Genomic DNA, 27,908 nt, shown 5'->3' with positions numbered 1-27,908 from the left:
TGTAAATGTGAGCATCTGTGTGTCGAATTCATAACCAATTTAATACAACCCATGTGATGAACTGAATGATTTTAACACAAACTTTTCTTTTATTTGGTTTCTCTGCTGTGTATAATCTGATATAGGCTGTGACAGTGATGACTGTGATGCAGCCATTTACCTCAAATATTTCAGCTGTGCGAGTCTCATGCAGGAGTTCAGTTTTCGGTTTTGGCACGCAGGCTCTGCAACTGTTTCTCAAACACCTGACAACATGATTTCCAAGAGACAAATCAGCTATCAGCTTTCAGAATTAGGTCCATTTTTTTTCCTTAGTCATTTTAATGTTTTTTTTGTTTTTTTTTAAAGTGTTACATAAGTATTGAATGAGCCACTGTATTCCTGAATTGTGATAAGGATTTTCAAGGCTTTGTGTTGTTATCGTAAAAACAACCCTAAGATTTGCTGAGAAGCATTTTGAATTGTTGTATCCGGCTATTGAGCTGTGATAGAATCCTTTTGAGAGAACAAGATGCTGCCGACCTTTTAGTGAGGACAAACCAAGCCGACGATAATTTACTTATGCAACGGAAAAGAAATATATTTCTTCTTCACAAAATTATGTCTAATTTGTTCCAGTTTAATGTGATTTATTTCTCACTTCAAGGCTTCCAGTCTCTTTGGTTTGTTGTCAGGGTCGAAGGAAAGATCACAATCTTTAGTGTGTCATCAGACTGGTTTAAATCCTTCCTTTTACCTCCAAAGAAAACAGCTAATCCTCTTTTATTAGACAGATACATTTTCAAAGCAGCAGGTCGGATATATATATATATATATATATATTATTTATTATTTATCACATCCTAAAAACATCAGCAAATGCTGACACACAACGATTCTGAATAGCATGACATGTTGATCGACTTCCCTCTCTGTCAGGTCTAATTCTATGCTCTGAGCTCACATGATGAAATGGAGAAAGCAATGACTGGAATGTGGAATTTGGTTGTGCGGATTTCAACATAAAGCGTACTGCAAGCAGACACTTGCCACCGTGTGCGTGCATGTGTGTGTGTGTTCCTTTTTAATCCTTGAAAAGGCTGGCAGTGACTGGCCCGAAAATCGGATGTTTTCTCATTCGAGCATTTCCCAGACACACCTCTTTCTCCCTCTGCCTCCTCTTTTACCGTCTGTCTGTCCGTCTTCCCCATAATTTATTTTACAGTTGTCGGTAACTGTTTTGCCCTGGGAGAGAGGGGGAAAAAAAAAAAAAAAAAATATCAAAAATCATAATTAAGCAGAGATGTCCATCTACTGCTCCCTTCTCTTTCTCCTCCTCCTCCTCCTCCTCTTTCTCCTCCTCCTCGTGACACACAAAAACACATGCCCACAGCCTTGAGGCAGTATAGTTAAGGAGGTATGTAAAGTTGATCTTTTTTTTAGGACCAGGAATGGACAAACCAGAGGAAGAAAGAGGAAGATAAAAGGTGCAAGAGGGGGAGGGAAAAAGACAAAGATGGAGCCTGATATAGTGCGAGAGAAACCCGGCAGAAAATAGGCTCTGAACTGCAGGTGTGAGAGCAATTTTGTGGCTTCATTTCTGTCTCGCACACGCAGACGAGTCCCGACAGTGAAACAGGAGGGGAAGGGAGATCAGCAGGAATTGGGGGCAGCTGACATAAAGCAGAAACAGCACCGCGAGAGAGAGAGAGAGAGAGAGAGAGAGACAGCAAAGGTATTAGCAGCTCATAAAAAGGCACTTAGAGCTGCAGTTAGGCAACTACCATTCATCACTACTGGCTCAACGGCAGCTGCTCCCATTACGAGGAAATGCAGAGATAAAATGGCAAAGATAACAGATGCGTGAGAAAAGGAAGTGATAAGGAACGTGGAAGGAAAATCTGATTTTCTAAGTGACGGTTTAACCTGTTTTGTGTCGGAGGGAATTTTTATTTTTTTTAATTTTTATGTTTACAAGTTGGAAAGACCGCAGCAGAAACAGCCTCTCCATTCATTTTAAATGGTCTAAAAGGAGGATGACGGTATGAGGAGAAACTGTGCCAGTGCCAAGCCGCTGCCAGCTTCTGTGGACGCTGGATAACTTGCAATTTCAGAAGAAAAATAAAAAGAGAGAGCGGCAGTATAATCAGTTGTAACGCACGAAACATCTCTCTCATATCCGTCACTCCGCCCACAAGATACAAGCCTTTCATTCTTGTATTTTTTTCTCACTCACTCCAGCAGGACATCTACGAGCGGGACACACAGTCACTCTGTTTGGACAAGAACTCAATACCAAAAGCTGGACTTTGTCTTTTTTAAACCTCCTGCTTCCGTTTTTTTTTTTTTTTTTTTTTTTCAAACTCCTTTTGGGATTTGAAATAAGCCGCTTCTAAAAAAAAAAAAAAAATTCTCTCTCTTTGATGCTTTTCTAAGGATCAGACAGACTCTCAGAAAAGTTGTGAGAGATTTAGAAGAAGAAGGAAAAAAAGCTTTGCCCTGAAGGTTTCTGAAGGAAGAAACAGGAGACAGATAAAGAGGCAGCAATAATCTGAGAGAGACAGAGGGACACAGCTGTTGTGTGGAGAGAAAGAAAAATACAGATAAAGAAGGCGAGGAGGTGCACAAGTGTGAAGGGCGAGGAGAGGAGACAGTGACGAGGACGACCAAGGCTGGAGAGAAAAGGGGGCGATAAATGGGAGAAGCAGCAGATAGAAGACAGAGACTGAGGAATATTTCAAGTTGAAGGCCGAGAAAAACAAAGTGAAGACAAAACTCAAACACCTGACATCAAATTAATAGCAAGAATGGAAGCTCAGCAAGGCAAGAGGAGAGACTTCCTCTGAAGAGAGAAGAAACAGGAGTCCTGTTTGACACGAGGAAGACGAGAAGATTTCCTCATCATGATTTATTCAGCTGATTTCCCAAATTCCAACAACCTGTGCCGGAAAAGCAACTTCGTCCCCGGATAAAATGAAGAGAGGAGCCAAGAGATACCTGACAAATCTGTGATACCTTCCTGCTCCTCCTCCTCTTCACCTCGGACTCCTTCCCCTCCTTCTTCCCGTCTGTCTCTTTACATCAAGCCTTACATCGACTCACTTCCTCCTCCTCTGGCCTGATATCTCCTCTCCTCCCCTCTACATCTCCTCACTATGTGGATACCAGCTGTGCTCCTATGGATGCTTAATATCTGTAATTTGTGCTCAGGACAAGACAATACAGACTATTACCAAGGTGGAGACATGGGCACAGAGGTAAGACATTTTACCTCAAACACAACACACACTTGACCTGAAACCTGACGAAACTATGTTCACATGTAGAGCTTTTTTTTATTGTGCCAATAGTGTTTATAACCAATTACAGGTGAGAAATTACAGGAAGAAGCTGAATGAATGAGTGAAGAGACATAACAGATGCTTCCATACAAGTGCAATACTCTCCACCATCATCCTCAAAAAACAAAATGAGGGAATATCTTTTGTCAGGATGGTTTTAGTCAAGATCTCCTTTACAAAAAGATTACAACAAATTTTAAACTATTCCCGCAAAGCAGTCGTCACACATCCAGCTCTGGTTGTTCGCTTTGAACTTCAGTAAGACAGCATGACCTTATAAATAAAAACACAGGTAAGCTGACTCCTTCCGAGGCTGGGCCATCTCACTTTTTCCAAATAACTCACACTGGTGTGTGTTACAGCTGTCAGTGAATCGAATTGCATTGAGGTAAATGGCTTTCAGTGGAGGCAGAATGGGCACGCTAACTTCAGCGTAACACAAAGTCAATAATTGTGACAATCTCGTTGAAAAAAAAAATCTCTTTTATGTCACCATCTATCACTGAATTAGGTAACAAAATGGTGGTTGAACATGTTGCCCCCCTGATGAAAGCCCTTTGTGTTTCCACTGTTAATAACTGATTAAGTGTTTGCGCTGATGTTACGGAGAAAAATCTTTTGTTTTTCCATCACCTGTCAGTGGTCGTTACGTCAGAGAGGGTCGCTGGAGCTAAAGCAACAGACCCCCTCTTCATCTTCCAGCTGACTGACGTCACTGTTTGGATCTCTGGGACTTGAAGTCCAAAAAGACGGACGCAATTACCTTTTATCGCCTTTGGTGCTGCAAAGGACAGCGGACTTAAGCGTGAGCTTTCAATGAATGAAAACAAAGTTGAAAGTGGACTATAACCTCAGAGGACCTGGAGTAGAGCCGGTGGCATACAAGATGGTATCATCAGCATAAAAGCAGATGTTAAAATGTCCAGTAATTCTAGGATTTAGGCTTAAAGATACCTAACAGTTTATCTTCCTTACATAAACAGTTTCTATTACAAAATGCCCAATATGTTTCCTTTCCGTAAACTGCCATCTTGTTTGCGTAACTTCACTTAATTCCAAGTAAATCCAAGCTCTATTTAAAAGATGGCATTTCCCCTGGTTTCAGAAGCCTACCTTACTGTAAATGTTGGTTACGAGCAGCCAGGAAAGCTTTGGCTGTTGGCTCATAAGCTCTATGGAAATTCAAACACGCTTCTTTGGAAATAACTCTGTGTGTTTAAGTTAAAAGCTTCCGACTCAGTGATTCATGGTGCTTCTGACGTTCGGTGATGAAAAGTACCGGCATTAGGTTACAAATAGGAATTTTGTCATACTCTTGTTATGCTCAGTTTCAATATGTGTTTCAGGAGATCTTAAGCAATACACACCAGGAATTGAATGAACAATTCAAATCCAATGATATATTTTGAAGGGTTTGACTGCATCTTACATGACACAGTTGTTAAAAAAATTCTAAGAAACGTGCATTTATACAACAACAGCGTCAGATGATAGATGTTTATAATAAAAGACAGACTGAGTGACCAATGCATGGGTGTGTGGACATATCTGTGCCGATGTGGCAGCAGTAACTGCTGCAGGACACACCCCAGAGCATTGTGGGAATGGTCATTCATCAGTCATGACCTCACACCACTTAGCGATGACCTCATGTCCTGTGATCACACATAAAGGGGAGAAGAGGACCGAAGGAAAAACAGGAAATGTAGGAAGAGAGAGAAGACTCCATCCTCTGGTGTAAAAAAACAAAACAGAGATATTTAACTGTAATTTCATGTAAAGTATAGAAGTGCAATCTGCTTGAGAAAGCTAAACAATAACATACCGTGTCTAATTTGTTAAATTGTCCATAGTTTTTATAAACCACCAACACCCATGTCGAACCTCCTTATGGATGTTTCAGTGATTAAAAACAAAAAAAGTTCAACTACTAAAACTTGGCCAAAACAAATGGATAAGCCTGCAAAAAAACCCCGATGTTTTTAAAATCAGTAATGCTTGCGGTAGAGGGAAATATACTGGCAACTGAAGGAGAAAGATTCTTCAGTCCTCCAATGAAAATAAATAAATTCTGTCATCCACTGTATGTTGAGAAGTGAATTCAGCTGTTTATAATCATTAAGGAATGTTTGACATGGCTGCCAGACTACATTAACTCTAGAGATGGCAATGTCAATGACTCAATTGGACTAAAGTATGAGGACATTCACGATCCTCAATTGACACATTTATGTCCCTCTTTGTAGGTCTGGGCAATATAGCGATATTATATCGTCCACCAAATATCTAGACGCAGATATGGTCAAATCTGTTCCGTTATTTGGCCTTATATCCACATTATTTATCCTCTCACCTTGGGAATATTTTGTGAAAGCACCATTTATAAACCCTAAAATATTATCAATATCAAGGTATTTGGTCAGAAACATTGTGATATGTTTTTTTTTTTTTTTTCATATCAGGGGCCCTGCCCTACTTCTTAGGATAATTGTTATCACTGCTTAACATCAGCACCCTGTCATTACCTTTAGCTGTAGTCTTGTATTCTATATGACGTTTAAGTGGAGTATTTTTGTGGAAGAACTGAAAAAGAATTGAAATATTAAATATGACACGTGAGCATAAGAAAAGACACACAAACTGAAAGCGGAGGTGAATAACGGCAGAAATATGTTGCTACAGATGAGATGGATGGAAAGAAACAGAGTGGGAGGAAGACAGAAAGAGATAAATGCAGAGGCTGATAACAACACGCAGATCTGGTTCCTGCCAGCTGTGCCAATCTGCTCTCTCTCAGCCTGGGAAACTAAACAACCCTTCTCATTCCCTTGGGGAAGAATTAATATCTGGTAATAAAAAAAATAAAAAAACTCCCAGCTGACATACAGTAACCCACAGATGAAACAGAAGCCTCTATGCAAATTAACCTCTAATCTGTCATCTACCGTACATCTGCGGAGTCGAACAGTCATACATCATGGAGGCAGAAAAATCATTATGGGGATGACTCACGGCAGGAGTAGTTTATAGAGCTATATCTACCGTAAACTGCACTTTCCTGAATGGAGCTCGTCCACCATTTAAATGTGCTGACAATCTTCTGTCTGTCTGATCCATTTAAGATGCATTCAAAAGATTCCTCAGAAGCTCTTACGAGCTGGACGGTTTTACATGAAAGACTCGCACATAAAATAGAGCAAAAATCAAGCCGTGTGCTGCACACTGCGTCTGATTGCAGCGTCCTGCTCAAGGGCACTCCAGCAACAGGGCAGTAATTCTCAAGTTTTATCACATTCCCAGAGGGAAAGTTTTTTTTTTTTTTTTTTTTTTAGAGTCAGGCTTGTATAACAGGGACTGAGGCATAAAGCAAACAGTCTTTTGTGATTTCATGCGTATCAAATGCAAGAATGAGTGCGTGTAGGTGAAAAGAGGACACGCACACTCTTAATAACTAACAGTAGCCAGCAGTAACATGTTACAACACATTGGTAACCGAGGTATTCGCTGTTTATCCAGCACAAACCAGAAAAGCTGACACTGTAGATTCTGCAGCATCTAATCGTGTTCATCCAAAAAACACAAATCGGACCAAATCACTGTCATACCCAACTTTTTAAAATATAAAAAGTGTGGTTTTTAAAAGTATTTCTATTGTATTATATAACCACAAATAGCATATTTGACCAGGAATTGGTGTCTCACGAGCCAAATGTCAGTTTGTTGGTATCTTTGAGGCTCATTGATGCCCTCCTCTTTGTGGTTTCATCAACAAAATCCAATTTTTATTTTCCATTTCTCTTCTCTCCCGTTATCCAGGTTCCAGCGCTGTCAGATGACCAGCCCAGTTTGGAGACAGTAACGAGCATGGATCAGCTCCTGCAGCTTCTATACCCCGAATACAGTTTGATTCAGCACTGCATGAGGAGGAAATCACGGCACGCCTCCTCATCCTCCTCCATCCTCCCCGCCCCGTCCTTCTCCACCTCTTCAGCGAGCCCTTCGGTCCACTCTAACGACGAGGATCTGTGGGGTCAGCTGAGGGAGGAGGCTCTTTTCAAAGTGGACGGGACTCTGGGAGGTAAACACTTCTCAGAAAACACACCCCACACATGAAATCTTAAATCACAGAAGTCCACAGTATTTGAAAAAAACTTGAGCAAAGGGAAGAAATGCAGTGATATAATGATAGAAATCGAGTTTTTGTGGACTGCCAGGCAGGTTTCATTGCACTGGATTCAGACAGAAGCGGTCGTACTGAAGAGGTGGATGATTTCCTGCCTGAAACGGCTCGCTGCTCTTCAGAGTCAGATAATCTGCACACAGATTCCAGTAACTTTATCATCCATCTTTTCAGTCATCCTCGAGGAGATCCAGCGCACCTCATGCCAGCCCAGAGAAGTGTGTGTTGAGGTTGCCAAAGAATACCCAGAATCCACAAGCCAATTCTACCTCCCTCGCTGCGTGGCGCTGCATCGCTGCGGCGGATGCTGCAACAACGAGGCTTTTTACTGCACGAATACGAGCCACGCGCTCGTCAACAAGACGGTAAGTAACACGGCTCTGTTTTCTCCCTTCTATCTACCAAATTTCGTCCCATTTTTTTTACTTTTACAACGCTCTGCCCCATGACGTGATCGCGCTGGTATTTTCTGCTCTTACACCTCAAAACCGCCTCGGGAAAGAGGGCCGAAACCAAACTGCCCAGTTATGTAACATCATCAGTATCACAACCCACCCTACTCCAGTGGGACACCGTTCGGCTGCGACCGGTCATCGAGTCCATATAATAAACACAGTCACGCACAGTTGCACAATCTTGCAGCAATTGCATAAACTTCTGCACGTCAGGCAAAACACACACTGCCAGTAAAGTTGTAATCAAAGCAGCAACAGAAGAAGAAGAAGAGGAAAAGAGACAAGGGACGTCATAAACAATCAAGAGGAACTGTTTTCGTAAACACACACACCTCTAACCTCGTACTTCTTTGCGGCCAGTTGATGGAACTGTCCCCGGCCAGGATCGATCGGTCCGTCGTCATGGTAACCTTCATCAACCACACTTCGTGCGAATGCCTCTCCAAGCGGCCGCTCCACTCCATCATAAGACGAGCAGCAACAGATCACCTGTGAGTGATGCGTGAATGCGTTTACAAATACCTGTGAGTCACTGTCGCTGCATTTACAGTGTGTGTGTGTGTGTGTGTGTGTGTGTGTGTGTGTGTGTGTGTGTAGGTGCTCCCCTCCTGAACTCCCCTGTGCCTCGGGGTTATTATGGGATCCAGTGAACTGTGTGTGCGTCTCCACAGATACCATAAACTACATGGAGCGAGAAACAGGTGAGAGTGTGTGAATCAGGTTGGTCAGATTAGTCACTATCTGCATATTCAGTCTAGACTGTCAGTGGTTTCTCAACCTCGGGGGCGAGGCCCTGAGGGGGAACTTTAAAGGTTTCAAGATAAATCTGAATCTAAAAAAGAAAAGCAATATTTCTATTACATCAAATTAAGTTTAAAATGTTGTGAACTAATGATTTAAAGAGCAGGAAATTCTCCATTGACGAATAAAAACTAACTGGACTATTTACAAGTTAAAAGCTTCAGGAGTTTAGGCAACTCAAAAGGAAATACTCACCACAGTTTACAACAACATTAATGTCATTTTCTAAATAAAAACCTTGAGGCCAGGATGTCAAATAAGCAGCACTTTTAACGATTAAATGAACAGGATTTACCTGAGGGGTAAATTCATGCAGTCAGCCCAGTGTTCAGGATCACAGCAGCTGATTTCACTTGTTAAAATGGAGATAACGTGCTGCACAGGTTCGACAAGCTGTGACACCGTATCGTGCACAAACACTCCCCAAACAGAGAGATCATCTCATGAAAAGAAATGTGATTTCATTTCAAAAAGTGGAAATTGCTTTGCCAAGTCGTAAAAAAAATTAAAACAATCTCAACCACTTTTGGGATGAGAGCCAGATTTATTTTGTTTGCCAAAAATCAACTGCCACAGCCAAATGATGATGAAAGTGCCTGGGAGGCAAATTAAATGATGTGACTTAAATTGTACTCGTAGTGATGTTTATTCAACTGCGGCGGAAGAAAATTTAAAGTGTCTTTGTGGCATTTCACTTGTACAGTCATGCAGTGAACTACAGCACCCACCATCTTCACCATTTTTTTTTTTTCTGATGATAAACTAACATACCTTACTTATTACATTGGTTTAAAGAACGGGCTGACAATAGAAGCAGATGGGGAAGAGTATGAGCGATTACAAAGTCATTTTTTATATATATGCATATTTACGTGTGCAAATTTTGGACAGCGTATAGGGCAAACATGTGGAGCTCACCTTTCCTGGGGATTGTGCGAATGTTTCCACAATCAACCTCAGTGTAAACAGAAAAAAATGTTCTCTTTCTTGGATTTACCACAGGTATGTAACAAACACAACTGAAGACCTAAAAACAGAAAATGCCAGCCTCTATGCAATTTAAACCACAGTGGCTCTAACTGCTGGCATCTCTGAAGCAACACTGAGCTCGGTGAAGCTCCCAGATGGATGAAAACTTAAAATATGCTGGTGTTTAGCAGCATTTCATAAAGTAAAGTACTTCACAAATTAAGAATCTGACCAGATGGTGGCGCTACATCAAAAGTCAGAGGATCACCAGGTAAATCAGAATGAATCCTTTAAGGAACGTGGATATCTCCACCAGATTTCACGATAATCCATCCACGCTTTGTCGAGATATTTCAGCGAATATTAAAATCGTCAACCTCACGGTGACTCTGGAGTTCACCTCAGTCATCAGGATTCGTCCTAAATGACATTTTCTTACTTCTTGCCATGTGTCTTCCAGAGACGCTGGACTCGGCTCTGCTGGCTCTCTGCGGGCCCAACAGGGTTCTGGAGGACTCCACCTGCGAGTGCATCTGTCAAAACGGACTCACCGAGGCCAGCTGTGATCCAGGCTGGAAACTGGACCACAATACCTGTAAGGGAAAGTTTTTGTTTATTGCATGTACTGAAAAATGTATCTTTTCAGCTGCCTGGACCGGCGGATGACTGTAAGTCTGTAACACCAGATAATAATATGTGCCCATGCCTGAAAAGTGATGACAAAATGCCCCTTTGAAGCGTTTAAAAGTGTTGAGAAATACCACTTCTTAAAACGCTGCCTCTGCCCTCGGTTTCATTAAGAATGGTTTACAGTGAATACTAAAGGGCCGTTAAAAGTTAAAAGTAACTAAGCGTGATCAGATAAGAAAGAGAAAGAGAAAGAGATAGAAGGAAGTTTCGGGAATTGGGCTTTATGCAAATATCGAACAGGTAGGAACATGATCATCAAAGAGGAAGCCCAGTTTTGCATAATGCAATATCTGATCAAGTTTGGTTTTGATTAATAAAACTACCTTCCCTCTTTTCCTCCCCGTTTTATCTTCTCGATCCCAATCTTCTCTCAGGTGAATGCCAGTGTGAAGGTCAAAGTGAGGGCAAGTTGTGCCCTGCTGGCCAGCGGTGGGATGACGAGCTGTGTGGCTGCGTGTGCGCTGCAGAGTGTCCCGGCAACCAGCCGCTGAACCCCGACACCTGCCTGTGTCAGTGCAGAGAGAGCCCACAGTCGTGTCTGCGGCAGGGCAAGAGGTTCAACCCCAACACCTGCAGGTAGGAGTCCGGTCCTGGTCCTGGCAAAAAGCCTAAGTGGCCTTGCTTTACCCCCTTTTTTCCTTGGGGCAAAGACAGCTTGTCTCCTCTTGGTCTCTGCCAACCAGACTCTTGAGAACCCCCTTCAGCCTGAAGCCCAAAAAAGTTAATTATAAACACACGAACAGACATTTTCACTCAAACTTGATCATGTTGCTTCTGTGACGGGAACAACACGAATCTTGTACTTAATTTCAACCTCTGATTAACTGTTCACACAGAGAACACAAATATGGTGTTTCATATCTGTTGGCTTCAAAATATTCATCAGTCAGTAAAGTGAGTGAAAATGGACATCTTATTTTGAAATCACAGTTGAACATTTCATCAGACTTAATGAAGTGTTTCTACGCATTTAATTCAGAGAAACAGTCTCTGTCGGGCTTCCAAGCCTTTGGAGTTATTCGTTTTTCTTTTTCTACTTCCAAAGTTGCATCAAATGCAGAAAGAATCCTTGAAATCAGCAGTTCTGTGGCACAATTTTCCATCTAAACTGCACTTGTCTTTATTAACAACACAACCATTGCATTGCATAAAGGCACTGACCACAAAGACATGTAACGGTGTCCTCTTGGTGTCCTCTCGGACAGTCTCAAGAGCTGCACATCTGTGTGTCAGTTACCTGAACCGGTAGTGGGACAGCTGCTCCTGTATCTGGTGCTTCAGATGATTGAAGGACCGTTGGAGCGGCGCCACAACTCTCCACCCTGGGAGCTCCGGCATGAGGGGAGAGTGAGAACCAGAGCGTCGGGAGAACGAACTCTCGATGGAGATGTCAAACATTCCACACAAGAAAAAGAAAAAGAAAAAGAAAAAGAAAAAAAGTTCTCCTTCCGTCTTATTTCGCTCGCATGTTTCCATCTGACCTTTTATGGACATCGGGCGTCCAAAAAGATTTGCGTGTTTTGCATGCGCGTCGCAGTTCCCACAGTCAGCATGCAGGGGGATCAACCTTCCTCTGACCCAGGAGGCCTGCAGAGAGACAGAGAGGGAGACCGGGTGAACTTGATGACAGTGAGCAGAGCAGCCATCCGAGCAGCTCGGAGACGGATGGAGTGACAGACACTAAGAAAATATATCAGCGGACAAGAGCTTTGATACGACTGATTTATAATCGGGGCTTTACATGTGGGAAAGTTCACGAACGTACGCTCGAGTGACCTTCGATAGCAGTTTCATAAACTTTCTCAGCTTCGGAGGGGACGAAATAAATGAGATCTTTACTCAGACTGAACTTCGGCATAACTCGGATCCCATTTTGATCCACTTATGCAGAAGACTTTCGAAGTTGTATTAAATGTGTTTGTTGGTACGAAGCTTTGTTGTTTTGACTTCAGGATTGATTTTAAGCAACAACAAAAAAAGACAAACATCCTGGTAAAAACCAAATCCACCTTTTACCTCCAAACACGGCAGGTATCATTCTTTTCATTTCTTTGACTATTTCTTTTTTACAGTTTGATTCAGCATCTGGTCACAGGAGGTGGTGCACAGAAAAACCAGACACCTACTGTGATTTTGAAGAGGAGAGTTCCCAGAATTCTTGTCTTTCTGGAAAAATACTCCCTTTTTCTCACACACAGGATCTTTTTGATGCACGCACAAAACAAAACTTGGATCAGGGTTTATCCAAAAGGGATGTGATGATCTGAATAATCAATAGCAAGCACGCCAAGAGGATATAATCTCCCCTGTGTCTTTTTATTTCTTCTCTGTTCCTCCTTTCAACCTCACCTATCTAAAAAAAAATGTTTTTTTTTCTGCTTCTCTTTTTTTATTCTGCCCTGCACTTATTTCTATTTATTCACTCTATTGTTTCTCTCTTCCCCTTGATCCCGTCTTTATCTCCGGCCTTCCTGTCTCTAGTTGCTACAGGTTGCCTTGCAGGAATCCCAGGCGTGTGTGCCAGCCCAGGTTTTACTACAGCCCTCAAGTCTGTCAGTGCATCCCCAACTACATGAGGCCTAACTGGAATTAACAAACAAAACGGCAGGCGGAGGAGCGGGACTGCAGGCGCTGCCATTAACTGCCCTTTGACCTCCAACTTTCTTGCCTGAAAACAAAAGGGGGTAGAAGTGCCTCTCGACGAGGGCAGGAAGTGGAACTATATATCTACGTGTCCTGAATTACAGCAGACTACGAGCAGCATTTGGACAGAGTTTGGACAATGCTGTAATAAAGCATCTGCAAAGGAGGATCAAAGAGGCCAACCATATGCAGGAAAACCAGTGGAAAAGGAAATGAGCGGCGATGTTTGACCTCTGTTGGACTCTTGTCTGACTGTGGCCCATGTGTTGGCCTTTGTCCCATTGTTAATAACACGATCCTGAATGGAAACAACCAATCACACCTGGAGACTGCCGACAAGCCTGACAGCGAGGCGGGATGGACCAATCAGACTCTGAGCCAGCGTTCGTCTCTGCTGCAACATGTTCGAGCAAGAAAGCCAACCACCGACCTGCTGCAGAGGCACCGCTCATGCCTGCGTGAAATGGAAAGTGGAATAACATAATAACAGACCAGATGCCATACTTTTTTTTTTTTTTTTTAAATAAACTAAACAAGCTTTAAGCTTCAGGCAACTTCATACTTTGGCAGCCTCAAGAGACGAGATATTTGAGACGCTGTAGGAATCATGTTGCAGAAGTGGTGTAATGCGAGGTGTTCTGGGATGTTAGGAGCTGGGATGAATCTTTTTTTGTTTTCCAACACTAGATTTTAATTCTAGCAGGTTGTGTCTATTACATGTACACTGAGGGAAAGAGTAAATCTCTTCATCCAGCTCTGTTAAAAGTCTGGTTTCCCTCAGATTTCTGTAATTTTCCAAGACGGTGATTAATTTAAAACAACTCCCAACAATTAATATGTCCTCCAGTTTCTAATTGCGCCTACTTCAGTGCTGCTCTTTAAAGACTTCTCTTATGCAGGCTGAATCAAGTCACCACTGATGTTAACACGAGGGTAGTTCTGGGTCTTCTACTAATTTAACTTTACTCGCTCCAAGTAATATTATTTGTATATATTTAATTTGTTCATATTTAAAACAGTGAAATTTTTAAGAGGGAATCGTGTGTAGTTGTAAAATACTGTATTTAAGTCACTATCTTAACTAAATATTGTTTTGGAGCAACACTATTTACATGACTTTGTACTCAAGCAGAAAATTTGAATTATGTTTTTGATTGTATATTTTTTCTGCACTGCAAAATATTCATTTTAACAGGTCATTTAGACGCCTTGGCAGTTTAAGCTACGACTGCAGGCCTCAAAAATGCACAAAATGTTATGATGAATGTTAAGATTTACTGCAGTGTAGAAATAGTGTTTATAGATGCAGAGAAAAACAAACTGTCATAATGCTTAAATATTTAAAGTAATTTCGAAGTATTGATTAAAAGCCTTGTCAGACTGATATGTTTATGCCTCTATTTTGTTGATTCTTGAACGACGTTTAGAGAACAGAAATATTTCAATCATTTTAACTCGAAAAAAAATAAATGCTGTATTTAAAGAGACATTTTTTTTTTGCCACGATCAAGGCCACAACCAGGATTTTTGGAATTCAGCCTTTCCTTCGTAAGAGGAAAAAAACAAAAACAATTATTCATTTTCAGTTTGCTTTTAAAGCATTAAAAGTCAAATTTGGTCTTAAATCCACCTAAATAAAAATCCAAAATATGTAATATGTGTTATCCAAGAATGCAACTCCCACATTTACATGAATATAATCCGTACAATGAAAATCCTTCACTGCTCCTTTAAAAAGGCTGTTGCATGTAAAAAAACACACACACACACACACACACCTGTGGGTGGGAACTTGACTCTCCATGTGGTCTCCCGTTTCTTCTTCAGCCACGTCTCTCACTTCCTCCTCTCTCAGTCTGTGTCTACCACAATAAACAATGTTGACTCAGAGGGGGAAAAAAGAAAAGAAAGAGAAAGAGAGATCACCTTTCTGTCTGACCTTTTGTGACCGTCTGCCTGTCGTACCGCCTGACACACTTGTCTGCCTGCATCGATAGTGATTACAGTGCGTGATGACTGATTCGTAGCAGAACGGCAACACAGAAAGCCGAAGAACTGATGCAGGTGGTTAATATCGACTCTACTGACGAAGACAGAATTCATTTCACAGTAACGCTTCATGTCATTGTGTAGAAAACAGGAGGTTCCCGGCCAGTACGAGGCCGCAGTTGGTGGAAATCCAGGTCTTAAAATCTGGATACGCTCAAGACGAGACCGGCTGCTGAAAGCACCTTCACTGCTGGGCTATGCCAAGTTTTCAGTTAATTTCCTCTCCACCCACGTCAGATCTTTTAATCTCAGTGAGATGACATGCAAAGAGGTTGGCAGAGGTGAAGATTTATCATGCGAGTCCTGATCAGTCGACCCAGGACATAATTCAATATTTTCTCTTCCTCTGCGGCAGTCCGACGCGTCTTATCTTCAGCCAGCGCACTGAATCGTTTCGTTTCCTACTTTTGGATCACGCTGCTCCTTCCTCTGATGAAAGAGCATTTCTCTGGTTGCAAAGGATACAGCTATCGGCGGGGGTGGGGTGGAGGGTGGAGGGGGGGGGGGGGGGCAGCAGAGGCGATGCCATTTGAAATAAGTTTTATTTTTTTTTCTTCCAAGAACAAAATATAAACCCGGCTCCAACATTCAGTTAGATAATAAGCCATTGAAACTCTTCAAATATTTACAAAAGATAGAAAATAAAACATAAATAAATATAACCTGCTGCTGCTCATGGTGGACTGGTGCGGCCTCCCAGTAACACGTAACCTGTGGTCGTTCATGCCTGCTGTGTCTGAAACACAACGCTCACCCCCAGTAGCAGAAATCACAATGTTTTTACGGTTTTGGACAGTTCAGATAAATATTAAAACAAATCTTGATTTAAGTGAGGAAAATATAACATAATCCAGAGTGTCTGCTGCTCCACTGACGGCAAATAAGAAGCAACATAAGTGACAACGTCCAGCAGTGAATCGGTGACGCCGGCGCGTGTTGCGGGTTGTAGTTGGTGTTGTTACGTGAACGATGAGAAGTGAAGCCGTTTCTTATGTACAGTGGAGCAGCTCCGTATGGAGAAAGTCTTCTGAAAACACGATGGCGTAATGCTTTGCAAGCAGGGAAAAAACAACTGTTAACATATGGAGGAGATAGATGAACACTGACCCCTACTGGTTACTCATGGCAAAGACAAGCAGCGCAGACTTAGTGAGGAGCCTTTTATAAGAAATAAATTTCATATTTAAGCATGAATTAAACATTAAAACCTTCTCAAAGAAGACTCTGATACAGCGATTTTACTACTTTAGAGTTTAGACTTAGTCTAAATTGTTTTTGTAACTTTCAGATATTAAAACAGCACGAACTCCGATGCTTCCTCTGCGGTACATCCCCCCCCACTAGTGCTCAAGGTGAAACAAATTATAAGAGAAATCGTAAGAGTGCAAAAAGCAAACAATATAATTTTATGGCTTACTGATATGAAAAACATGTGTCCCAGTGGAGCCTTGAATTCATTTTTTTTTCACAGTTTTCAACAGTCCAGTCTTTAAGCCACAACGCTTATCTAATCTCCAAACCAGGTGAAGCAGCTGGAAAACAGCACGGCGGTTCCAGAGCAGGCACTTCAGTACGAGCTGTCCTTCAAACAATCCGACTCGGGTTCAGTCCTGCAGTCTTTTAACCGACCGGCTGTTACGTCTGGCGTCCTTGGGCCTCGCGGCGAAAAGTCCAGGAACCCTTTTAGGTGTCGGTCTGCGTGTCCAGACTTTGTCCACAGTCGTGTGGAGAGGTACGATCCATCCATCCAGCGCTGAATCCGGGAAACCTCGGTTCACTTTGACCTAATTTAATTTGTCATTGTTCCCTGAAACAGAAAAAAAAAAAAAACAAGAGAAAAACATTACAGATAAGCAACTCACGGGATTAATAATAAATCAGGGAAATGTTCAGTCGAGAGTTCAGTTTTCTTTTGTTTACTTCGCCTGTAATTTCCTGCCTTGTACGGTTTATCGACCCACCGCAGCACACAACCCGACCTTCTCAAACCCGCCGGATTCATGAAATAATCCGAGTCTGAGCCGAGTCGATTGGGTCGAGTTTGACGCTTCAGGTTGCGAATTACAACTCGAGACATTAAATGTAAATAACTCTGGACGTTCGACGCGCTCGACGACCAAGATGGCCGACTCACCTTCATCGTCGGAGTCGAAGCCGAAGATGTTGGAGCACTTCTGCTGCTGGAGGTGACTCTGCAGCTCCTCCCCGCTGGCGAAACTGGCGAAACAGTTGGCGCAGCGTTGCCTCTGCAGAGCGGCGGCGGCGGCGGCGCTCGCCTGCTCGGGAGGCGGGCTCCTCTGGGACGGCTGCAGGAAGGACACCTCCTTCCTCCGTTTGGGCATGGTGATGTACTTCTCGTCCAGGTACGCCGTCGGCGGCAGGCGCATGTACGGCTTCTTGCTGTACTCTATAAGAGTGTCACGCATGGAAGATTTCACTTCCTCATTCGACGCCTGTCCGTTCGTTATCAGAGAACGATCGGCGACGCCCGTCGTAGACGCTTCCGCTTTGGCCGCGGACGTCTCCGGCTTCTTCGGTGTCGACGGACCGCTGCGATCTTTGCAGCGTTTCTTGACGATCTTCGCGTCGTCGTCTCTGTGAACATCTTTGCGCTTCTTGTTGGCTTTGCTTGGGTCCGAGTTCTTCTTCGATCTTTCCTTCTTGGTTACCTTGTGCGTGTTCCCGGTGGGCGGACAAGTCCTTTCATTGAAGATGTTGGTAGCAGCAGGCGTGACGGTTGCGTCCGAGGCCTCCTCTTCCTCCTTCTCCTCCTCCTCTTCCTCTCCTTTCCCCTCCTCGTCAGGAGATCTCTTCCCTGATGCTCCGCTGGCCTCCTCCTGTTGGACTTTACACAACGCAGACGTTTTGCTCGTCCCCTTTTCTTTCACAGACTTCTTGTCCCCCTTCTCGTTCCTGTCTTTAGGCTTCTGATTTGATTTTGAAGTTGCATGTTTCCCTTCTTTCGTGCCGTGCGGTTGCTTTTCCTTTCTCTTGACCTTCTGCGTTGTTTTCTCCGGGGTGGGCGGTGCATTTAAGTTGTGAGCTGGGACAGAGTTACCGGAACCGCTTTGTGTTGAAGCCGGGTTTTCCAACTGGGTTTTTCCCTCGTCGTCAGCGCAACTTTCTAACGCTGCCGCTGCAGCGTTGGCCTCAGCTTGTGGTTCAGCAGATCTGGACTCTTCTGCTCGCTTCCCAGCTGACGAGACGTTCGGGTCCCGAGTAGGACCGTGTTTCTTGACTTTACTATTTGCAATTTTGTGCTTCTTTAACTTTGAGTGTGAAGATGCAGAATGATTTTTACGCGAGATCCCCTTCAGTTTAAAATGATTCCTTTTAATCTGCTTGCCAGCTGATTTCTTGGACTTTGATGCGTCTGTAGTTTCGGCTCCATCCTGGACCTGCGAAATCTTCCCTTCTTTTACTTTTAACTTGTTACTCGCTGTTGCGATCTCAAGTGTTTCAGGAGAGGAGAGCTGGGCAGGACTCTTCTGATCCGTCTGCACAGCCAGTCTCTCCTTGCCAGTTTCACTGTTCTGACCTGCGGTAGTGTTTTCATCGTACGTTACTTTGTTCGACTTCGGAGGACGTCCCCGTCGTTCAGGACCTTTTGTCTTTCCTCTGACCTGCTTTTTCTTTAACCTGTGGCTCACTTTGCTCCGGTGTTTTGACAATGATGATGTGATGACTGTGGAGATTTTGGCAGCTGCCACAGTTGTATTTGTTATTTGCCCCTTTCTTAAAGTTTGCCTTAATCTAAGATTAGGAACGGCAGGCTGTGCAGAGGTGTCCTTGTTGGAGAGATTCTTCAACACATTTAACTCCTTGTTCTCAATCCTCTCTCTCAGCTTCTGTATTATCAGAGATGCTTTGCCTGCAGAGAGACGAGGGGCCTTCACATGTTCTGTTGTTGGCGAGTCATGTGTCGCCTGTTCTGTTAAACTGCAAGCAGCTTTTTCACCCTCAGACGTAGTTACAGCAGCGGTGTCATCTGAACTCGGATCCCGTTGCGTCCTCTCGGCCAGTGTGTCGCTATGTTTCTCATCTGTTGGTACACTTGTGTTTTTGTCTGCTTTCGTGGATTTGGAGGCGTAGTGCTCTCGTTCATGAAGGTTCAGCGCCCAAAGGCAGATGAATAGTTTCGAACATCCAGGGAGGCAGCACACTGCCTGCAGCGGACTGTGCTTCCTGGTGTGGTGTCTCATCTCCATCCCGGATTTGAACCTGGCCGTGCAGCCCTGATGGAGGCAGGGATGCCGGGGAGTGAGTCGGTGTCTTTCAACGTGGTGCTGAAAATGCTCAAAACTCCACAAAACCCTCATGCAAATGCTGCATTTACCGTTTCCAACACGGAAAGCCAGTTCCAAGGGTTCGACCTCCCCGTAGTGATCCTCCAGAGCGTGGTAGAGGAGCGCGACGCGGTTCTTTGACAGGTCTGTAAACCAAGAGCATCCATCCAAAGGACAGCAAAGTTTCTCTGGTGGCTCCACATTTTTCTCCTCAACAATCTTCCTATTTTGTTTTGCGGCCGTCTTCAGGACCTGCAGAGATTCTGACACCTTCATTTTATCTTCTCTGACAACCTTAACTGACGTTGAAGACGAATCCATCTCTGTATCTTGGTTTTCCTGCAGCCTGGGATTCACAGCTCCGTCACTTGTTCTTTCTCGAGGGACCTGCGGTGTCTGCTTAGCTTCAAAGTCCTTTTTCGATTTGTTAAATTCTTTCTTTTTGCCAAAATGTCCATTTACATTGTGAACAGTAGTTTTACTATTAAGGTGCTTTGATGTGCTTTGTTTTTCTTGTAAAGGACTATTCACTGGCTTGTCCTTAGATCTTAATCTTCTGGATTCAGATGCGTTTGAATCTGTCGGGCTCATTAATTTCAGAAACACAGTGGATTTCTTCGGCCTTCCCCTCCCTCGACACCCGGAGGACATGTTTGTGGTCTTGGCTTTGGCAGAGGTTTTAGGTGTGGCAATATCTTTGGTCTCAGAGGCCCCGTTTTCTGGAGATTTATTACCAGCTGAATCTTTACTCCTCTTTAGCTTTTCGATATGATCCGACAGGTGCATCATAGCCAGGAGGTCGTCTTTGAATATCGTCCGACAGAACATGCACTCGTCTTTACGGTAATGAAACATTGCGTGTGCGACAACGCGGCTCCCCTTGAAGTCCTTGTTGCAGAAAGTACAACAGAAGTCCAACTTGGATTCCTCCGATTCTGGTTGCGGATCCATAAATTCGCTGTTCTCAGACGTGTCTGAACTCTCATCCTGGGTTCTCTCCGGCGCTTTACCATCAATCACCGAGTCCTCCAGTTGTGGTACAGAGCAGCTGGAGGTAGTCTGTATTTTGTGAGGAACATGAGGTTTACTTGCATCCCTTGACTCTTTGGCAGCACTGTTCCCTGGAGCTCGCTGTTTATCGTTCTCCAGATCTCGAGCGAGCTGCTCAGGTGCCAGGTCAGTAACCATTTCCGTTACTAAGGTCAGAGCGGATAGGTCGCCATCAGCTGCACCGCACGGGTCTGTTGGTGGATAACAAGCCTCTGTCGTGTCATTTTTCCAAGGCACATGTACTGTTGAGTCTTTAGGGCAAACTTTTGTGGCATCCATCTGAATACTAGTGCTGCTGACTGATATAGATGTTTTAAAGCTTTCAGCCTGAGAGGAACGAGGTCGGAGTTCTTGTTTCTCACCTCTGAGTGGAACATGTTGCGACTGTGAGCTTCCATCTGCAGCGTCGGTGTTTGAAACATTGGCTTTATGGGAAACTGGAGGGCTTCCATCAGCAACTTTCCCTGGATTTTTGTCTGTCTCTGCTTTTGCGACGTCCTCTACGGTCACTGCTTTGGAGACTTTGTCTAAAACTGGGGATTGTGATGCGATGGTGACTTTCATCTCCACAGCAGGCTCTTCACAGAGCTCTCCTGCTGCTTGAGGGACCTGACCTAAATGTGTACCTACTGTCAGTTCACCAGCTGCTGAAGTCTTTGAGGCTGCGGCAACCTCCATCTCGGCAGCAGACCTGCCAGGGAGATCTCTTGCGATGGTGATGCTCTGAGAGATTTTCCGTGTGCCTTCAGTTTGAGGGGTTTTATGTAAAACTGGGGATTCTGTCAGTTTATCTGCTGCTGGCCTCTGAGAAGCAACAGTAACTTTCATCTCAACAGCAGACTTTTCAGAGAGCTCGCTTGCTGAATAAATCTTTCGTGAGGCTGCTTTTGTAGTCTGAGCTTCAGGAACATTTTCTAAAACTGTGGATTCTGTATTTTTAGCCTCTGCTGTTGTCCGAGGGGAAGTTGGACCTTTCATCTCAGTGGCAGGCGTTTCATAAACCTCTCTTTGAGGATCTTTAGGAGAACTTCCCTGCACGGAGGAGCGTGTGATTGTGGACACCGAGCGATGAGCATTCGGCCCGTTGCCTTTTCCTTTTGGCCGCCGAGCGTAGCAATGCAGCAGTTGGACAAACATGGCTTCGCCCCGCGCTCGAACAACCACCTCTTTGCGATGTACAGTCTTGACGGGTTGTGACGTCGCAGGGAGCTTCACCGTACGTTTGTAAAGCAACACTTGAGGCAACCCTCTGTGTCTGTTGCAAGAGTCCTCAGTAAACGTACCCATCAGTTCATTGTCCGGTAAGGAGAGCTCCAGAATTACTTGTGGTGTGGAAGCTGGTTTAAGAGAGTCCAAAGAGAACCCTTTCTCACTGTTGTCGTCCTTCACCTTTAAATCCCAGTTTCCTGAAGGTTTGTGTTTGGCATCGTTCTTAATCTGAAGCGTCTCTGATCTCTTTAAGTCAGATGATTGATCGTGTTTTTCATGACTGAACCCATGCTTTTTGATCTTCAAAGGACCTTTATTCTTTTCAAGAGCTCCTGCGTCCTCCAGGAGCCACTTGGGTTTTTTAATCCTTCGTTTCGGCATGTTCTTCTCCGAGAGTCGTGTGGTGCGTCGATGTTCTCCGTGCCCTTTGTCCTGCATTCGGTCAAGCTGCCAAAAGGAGCGCCTCAAAGGTTGAGAGGATCCTTCCTTCACTTGGTTGCCTTTCTTCTTTACGTCATGATCAACACGCAGACGTGTTTTTCCCGGGCCCACCTTTAGTCTTTTGGATGCCGTGTCACGCTCGTCTTTATGATGTCGCTTTTTAGCCGCTGCCTGAAGTGCACTTTTACTTCCTTTCTTACAAAGCGATGCGCGTGATTGGAGTGCAGGCTTTTTGGAGCAGTAATTAGATATCCATTTGTCCTCCATGATTTCTTCCAGAGCAGCACTAACCACCTTCTCACTCATCAGCTTCAAACAGTTGGTCCGCAAAGCAATGAGGTTCCAAAACTCTGGGTCAAAATACAGATCCTTCTTCAAGACCTGAGGAAAAACAATGAGCAGATATTGAAGTTACGGGGCATTACTACGTTCATACACACTTTGCTAATTACTGCATTTAAAAAAAGATGCTCTACCTGCAGAGTTTCAAAGCGAATGTGATTTGCTATTGGGCTGTGGTCCACGTGGTACTCCTGATCAGGATGCATGTAAAGGATGTACACCATCTTGTAGGATTCGACCGTGCGCTCCAGGAAGAAGACGAGGAGAGCGCATGCCCGGCAGACCTCCAAGTCATTGGGTAGCAAGCTGGCAATGGTTTTGTAGATTAGGGACTTGGTGATGACATCACAGGGAAGACAAGATTGCAGAGCATTAGCGCAGAGCTCCACACAGAACTGGAGACCATCCTCGCCCACCTGGTGAAATACAAACAAAGAGGGATTAACATTCAATTCACTACATCACTACATCAACTAACAAATCTAAGCACTTTTAAAAATGATTTTACAAAAATACACTAGTTTAAATTTCTGTCTCACTTCTTGCAGCGTGGCTCTGATGAACGGGAAGATTGAGGTGACATTAGCGGCAGACAGCATCAGCTGACGACTCTCCTCGAGTAGAGCTTGCTTGGGTGTTTTCAGACGACTATGAAGTTTACTCCACACGAACACGAGGTCGCTGCAGAGGACAAGGAGTTCAAATTCAAGTTCACTTAAACGGGGACTAAATGTAAATTATGAGCCCTTAAATAGGCCTCACTTGATCTTTCAAACTGATTTCTTACTATGTTAGCATCAGATTTAACTCACCACAGATAGTACATGTCTCCTCTGCGGAGCTGCTGTGACAAGAAGGCTGTGCTGAGGGCTAGTAGCAACTCATCCTTTTCCTCACACTCCAAGCTACAGATGATGTTCACTGCAACGTCACCATTAACATCAGCCACCTAAAACACAGAGAACAGTGCCACTTCATACACAAAATGTTGGCATCGTTTGAAGGTAGCCGAGCAACAGCACAAGAATGCAACAGACTAAAGCAAAACATTTTCCCCACTTGACTGAAACAAGCACCAGCCTCCAGCATACAGCCACTCCACCCACCTCTTTATGAAGGCGGTCATGCTGTGAAGTCTTGTAAAGCCATGTGAGGTAGACCTGGAGGAAGAACAAGTGTTGTCCTGCTGTGGGATGCCGAGCACAGCACGCAGCCAGGGCCAAAGCCTCACTGACGCGCTCACAGGATAAAAGGTACCGCACCCGAAGCTCGAAGAACACCGGCAGCTCAGAGCTGATGCAGCCATCCACTGAAGGAGGATATAGTTTTAGTTGACTTTGATATTGAGACAATCACTGAGAACACACTGTCTTTAAACAAGATTCAAATACACTCAACACCGTAGGAGTCCAACTCGACAGGAAATAAAACCTTTGGTTTACAAACTATTTACACGTTGAATCGTGGCAAATGTAGCCGACATGTTTCAGGGCTCAGAAAGTGTTCATTATATATACACGCAGACCGGTATCGGTATCAGTGCTGGTAAAAAAAAAATATGAATCATGTCACTGACCTTCATTCTGAGGTAAACTGGAGTCACTGAGGATTGCCTGTAAAGCCGGGCTGGCCCAGGGCCCGCTGCCCCGAACCAAACGCTCCACCTGAAGTAAGTGAACATTCTGATGCTTTGCAAGGGCTAGATGACATTCCTGGAAGAGCACGAGGACAAAAACGGTGTCTGTGATGAATATTTTTCCCATTCTCACACGTTTAAAGCCATAAAATAGTGTTTCACATTTAGCGAGAAGCAAAGCACGTAATAAAGTCAGCCGCCAGAACCTGTGTTTCTGATTAATCACCCACAAATCATCGCGCTGCTGGAAGAGGTTCTGGACTTCATCCTTACCTGGAATGTAACAGTGAAGGTTTTCAGCGGCTCCTGATTAAAGTCTCTCTGGTCAAAGAACAGCAGCAACTCAAAAACACTCCTGTAACGAGAGATCCAATCAACAAACCCGTCATTTTCAACAGCTCAAATCTACTCCATAACTTTAACCTGAGCACGGACAAGAAACTGAGTGAAATATCTGTGTGGCTGTAAAGACAGTGACTGTGGTGAAGAGGCAGTGGAATGCAGTTAATTGCGAAGCCGAGAGGAAACCCCGGGGGAGGCCGGATGAAGGATGGACCGTTTAGGGATGAACTCAGGTCAACCGTTGGCAGCATGCCAGGGTTTTTCCAGGCTCGCAAATGTGCTTATGTGAGCCAGCAAACACAATCAACTTTCCTTTCTATAAAAGCTGCCACCAACAGCCCAGAATATACTGGATTAGGTCAGATGTGGTCAGCCAAACGGGAAAATTAATAGGGTTTATTTACCGTGTGTGCAAATAATCAAACGGTTTTTGTTTTTTTTGTATGCAACTGATGGGAGTATGTGTTTTTATCAGTGTATGATCACACTGGAAACTTTAAGGGATGTAAATGGATGTTCCTTTCCTGCTTATTTTACTTAATACACTTGTGTGCTTCATAGAAAGAGTTATTATGTCTTATCGACATCAAGTGCGTGTTTTTTGTCCTGGGGTGTGTGAAATTTGATATTTGATGTGCTTTTTCAAGGCCCCATTGTGCATGACCAATTCCCTATTTGGCAATAAAAGGTCTCATTCATTCAGTCACAATTAAACCAAAGTGAAACTATGGACAGTGAAGCAGAACTCTTCGAAGGAGGAACCAAAACACAAGACAACTCTTTCCTTAGGAAATCTAACATGACAAACATTTCACAATCTGTCTGGTTATTGAGGAGAAACAATTCAACAAAATAAACAGGAAAAAGCTTCTGACAAAAACGCTTCTATTTAATATGCCACTTCAAAATAAACTTGACTTCTTTTTAAAAGGTGCACGTGTGATTACACCGGTCTACTCTCCAGACATCTCTTAAATGGCTGTATGTGGCCTCTGACGTCCACCGATGCAAAGAGAGAGCCTCAGATTTCCAGAGCAGGAGGAGCTGAGATACGAGAACCTCGGTTCTGCCGGTAGCTCAATGTGCCTCGTTGATCTACTGCTTTTTATCAAGGTATGTTCTCATAACTAGTTCCACAATCGTTTTTTGTGACAATATTTCATCTGACCCGCGTGTTCGCTTCGCCTGACTTGAACTCAAACACTTCATCACACACAGGAAGAGAAAGAGATAAGCTCTTTCTTAACCAGAGCATATCTGTGGTAATTACTTAGATCTGAAAAGACCGAAAGCAACTTCTTCAGTTAGTTGTGTGTACTTACAAAGCCAGACTACTGAGTGTGTGGAGCACATGATCACAGTTTGACGTGAAGGCTGAGGCGCGAGCAAAATAGCAGAGAGCTATCTCAAGGATCCTGAGCTGAGGCAGTGGCACCTGCCAGCGAGAGGCATGCTCCTCCACCAACTGCACAGAGCGAAGGCACAACAAAGACGAGACAAAAACAGAATTACAAGGACAATTAAAAGTTTGCAGCATTTTGCAGATAAAAATATGTGGCAATATTAGATGTTTTGACTGTACAGTGGTGACACAATAAGAACAACAAGTCTCTAAACACAGCTGAGGACAAACTAGTTTCATGTAATTTAATTACAAAATAAATGTAATTGCAATCTGTTACAGATGCTGAGAAATAAATATTTTTACAGTTACAATCAAAACGTGTTGCTGACTATGAAGGGTTTACGTCTGAATATATTCTTCTTAATCAGCATGTTGTTTTTAATGTTGATTAAATCCAACTGCTCTTTTTACAGCCAACATTTTTGACTGGAGCAGCTCGGTCCCCTTCAACACATAATGATAAACTATCCAAGTCAGCAGCCCATTTCCAAACAGACTTTATCGCTTCTTTACACAATGCTGACAGTTCATCTTTGAAGGATGTGCTTATATTGCCATCTAACGGTGGACATCCAGGACAGTGAAATCCTGTTAATGTTAAACTGTCAACAAAGTTGACCTCAAGCTTTTACTAGATCACTAAAACTAACGTGGCGCACTAAATTAAACTGCAGCAAAGCATCACAAGTTAAATTTGGCAGCTTTTCACCCCCCCCCCCCCCCCCCCTCTTGATGCTTTATAAAATCATCTCCATGCCAGGCCAAACTGTGTTTAATCATAGAAATGAATATCTTGGATTAGTCAACAGGTAATAGCGGACTAGACTAATTCCACAGTTAGATAATTCGGTTATAACGTTGTTTGTGTCTTTGTCAGGTCAGTGCCCTCCTTAACAGTCGGTCCCTGAAGGGTAAAAGCCAAGATAGAAACCTCAGTGTCTTCTCCTTTCAGACCTAAAGTTCAGTAAACAAATGAACCATGTTTTAAATATCTCACGTTAAACTAGTAACCTAAAACTAAACGAGTAACCAGGCAGCTTCATCTGATCCAAACTGCTTGTTTACTACTGTTTGTAATCAACACCTCCTGTGTTTTATGTTGTTGTTGTGCTTTTGCTGCTTCGCTTGTTTGTTGTTGTTGTTTTCGTGTATACAATGTGGTCTATAAATAAACATCCCTCCAGCCTCTGTTTTGTCATTCCAGGATTAACCATCAATCCCCAATGATTGACAGACTGACACCTTAATTGACCTGTCTACTGCTTGGTGATTGGGGGGGGGGAATTTAATTGTGATACCGGAAGTTGTGTTACTGCACAAGTATTTCTATATCTACATGTCTTGTCGGTGCTCGGTGTCGGGACAGGTCATTAATATGAAAACCCGAGCTTCATATTAAACACGTGATAACCCAGCCCGGTGAAGATTAAACCGACTTCACACCGTGAGTTAGTCCGTGATCGTTGAAAGTTTCGGTCAACGTTCAAAAACTCCGCTAACCTGCTAGCGGGCTCGAGCGACTAGCCGAGTTAGCTCGGCGGCTGTTTGCGGGAAACAATCGGGCGTCTTTGAAAGCGTTTAACTCGTTTAAACGAGGCCGATGTTCTCGGGACATCTTCGGGCGTCCGAGCTTCGGTTATTGGAAACGCCCGTTTTTAAAAAACGTTCGCGTACTTTGCTCGCAAAGCGACTTACGGCTGGTTAGCTCGATGCTAGCCGTTGTAATGCTAGCAGTTCCTGTGTGTGGGGGGGGGAGGAAGAGGAGGAGGAGGAGGAGGGGGGGGGGGGGAGGAGTCGGTTAAACATATGTGTTTCCATCTTCGGACAAAACGAGCCTGTCAGCCGACTTCGGCTGCGGATCCGGACCCTTACCTTGCGAAAGTCGGCGCAGAACGGTTCGCCGTCGACTCGCGAGTCGTCACCGCCCGAGTGGCCGCTCAACAAACTCCGCAGCTGGGTTTCCAGCCCCTCCGACTGGTGCGCGCCGCTCCGCTCCGCCATACTGCCCGTCGAGCCTCGCTCGTAGCCGCCGCACAACACATACATCGCCGCGGTCAACGACGCTCGTGTCGACGGCGCTGATTGGCTGC

At 44.0% G+C, this 27,908-nt stretch overlaps 2 protein-coding genes across 2 annotated transcripts; one reads left to right on the top strand and one right to left on the bottom strand.

Annotated features, from left to right (window-relative positions):
* Nucleotides 1-1,393: 1,393 nt before the first annotated feature.
* On the top strand, nt 1,394-14,442 carry LOC138207078 (vascular endothelial growth factor C-like). Its single transcript, XM_069164094.1, has 8 exons — nt 1,394-3,236; nt 7,137-7,398; nt 7,675-7,865; nt 8,316-8,446; nt 8,553-8,656; nt 10,186-10,320; nt 10,790-10,991; nt 12,897-14,442. Exons 1-8 carry the CDS (start codon nt 3,135-3,137, stop codon nt 13,006-13,008), a joined length of 1,239 nt encoding a protein of 412 aa, XP_069020195.1. The 5' UTR covers nt 1,394-3,134; the 3' UTR covers nt 13,009-14,442.
* Nucleotides 14,443-15,632: 1,190 nt separating this feature from the next.
* LOC138206996 (titin homolog) lies at nt 15,633-27,851 on the bottom strand. Its single transcript, XM_069163956.1, has 10 exons — nt 27,691-27,851; nt 25,736-25,878; nt 24,345-24,426; nt 24,012-24,147; nt 23,542-23,744; nt 23,248-23,384; nt 22,975-23,116; nt 22,570-22,851; nt 17,242-22,474; nt 15,633-16,914 (listed from the first exon to the last, which is right to left on the bottom strand). Exons 1-10 carry the CDS (start codon nt 27,817-27,819, stop codon nt 16,892-16,894), a joined length of 6,510 nt encoding a protein of 2,169 aa, XP_069020057.1. The 5' UTR covers nt 27,820-27,851; the 3' UTR covers nt 15,633-16,891.
* Between the last annotated feature and the right edge of the window lie 57 nt (nt 27,852-27,908).

The sequence above is a fragment of the Embiotoca jacksoni genome, unplaced genomic scaffold (genome assembly GCF_022577435.1).
Source record: "Embiotoca jacksoni isolate LCO1_2020_lvr unplaced genomic scaffold, fEmbJac1.0.p SCAF_30, whole genome shotgun sequence".
Taxonomy (NCBI): domain Eukaryota; kingdom Metazoa; phylum Chordata; class Actinopteri; family Embiotocidae; genus Embiotoca; species Embiotoca jacksoni.
This window is presented reverse-complemented; position numbering and strand designations above follow the sequence as displayed.

Bases quoted from the DNA above. Each gene is read 5' to 3' on its own strand.
- LOC138206996 (XM_069163956.1), bottom strand. From the start codon at position 27,819: ATGGCGGAGCGGAGCGGCGCGCACCAGTCGGAGGGGCTGGAAACCCAG. The intron at 23,385-23,541 runs GTGGGTGGAGTG...TCTGTGTTTTAG, and splicing joins ATGACCGCCTTCATAAAGAG to GTGGCTGATGTTAATGGTGA. The intron at 22,475-22,569 runs GTAGAGCATCTT...GTTTTTCCTCAG, and splicing joins TTCGCTTTGAAACTCTGCAG to GTCTTGAAGAAGGATCTGTA.
- LOC138207078 (XM_069164094.1), top strand. From the start codon at position 3,135: ATGTGGATACCAGCTGTGCTCCTATGGATGCTTAATATCTGTAATTTG. The intron at 7,399-7,674 runs GTAAACACTTCT...CCATCTTTTCAG, and splicing joins AGTGGACGGGACTCTGGGAG to TCATCCTCGAGGAGATCCAG. The intron at 10,321-10,789 runs GTAAGGGAAAGT...ATCTTCTCTCAG, and splicing joins GAAACTGGACCACAATACCT to GTGAATGCCAGTGTGAAGGT.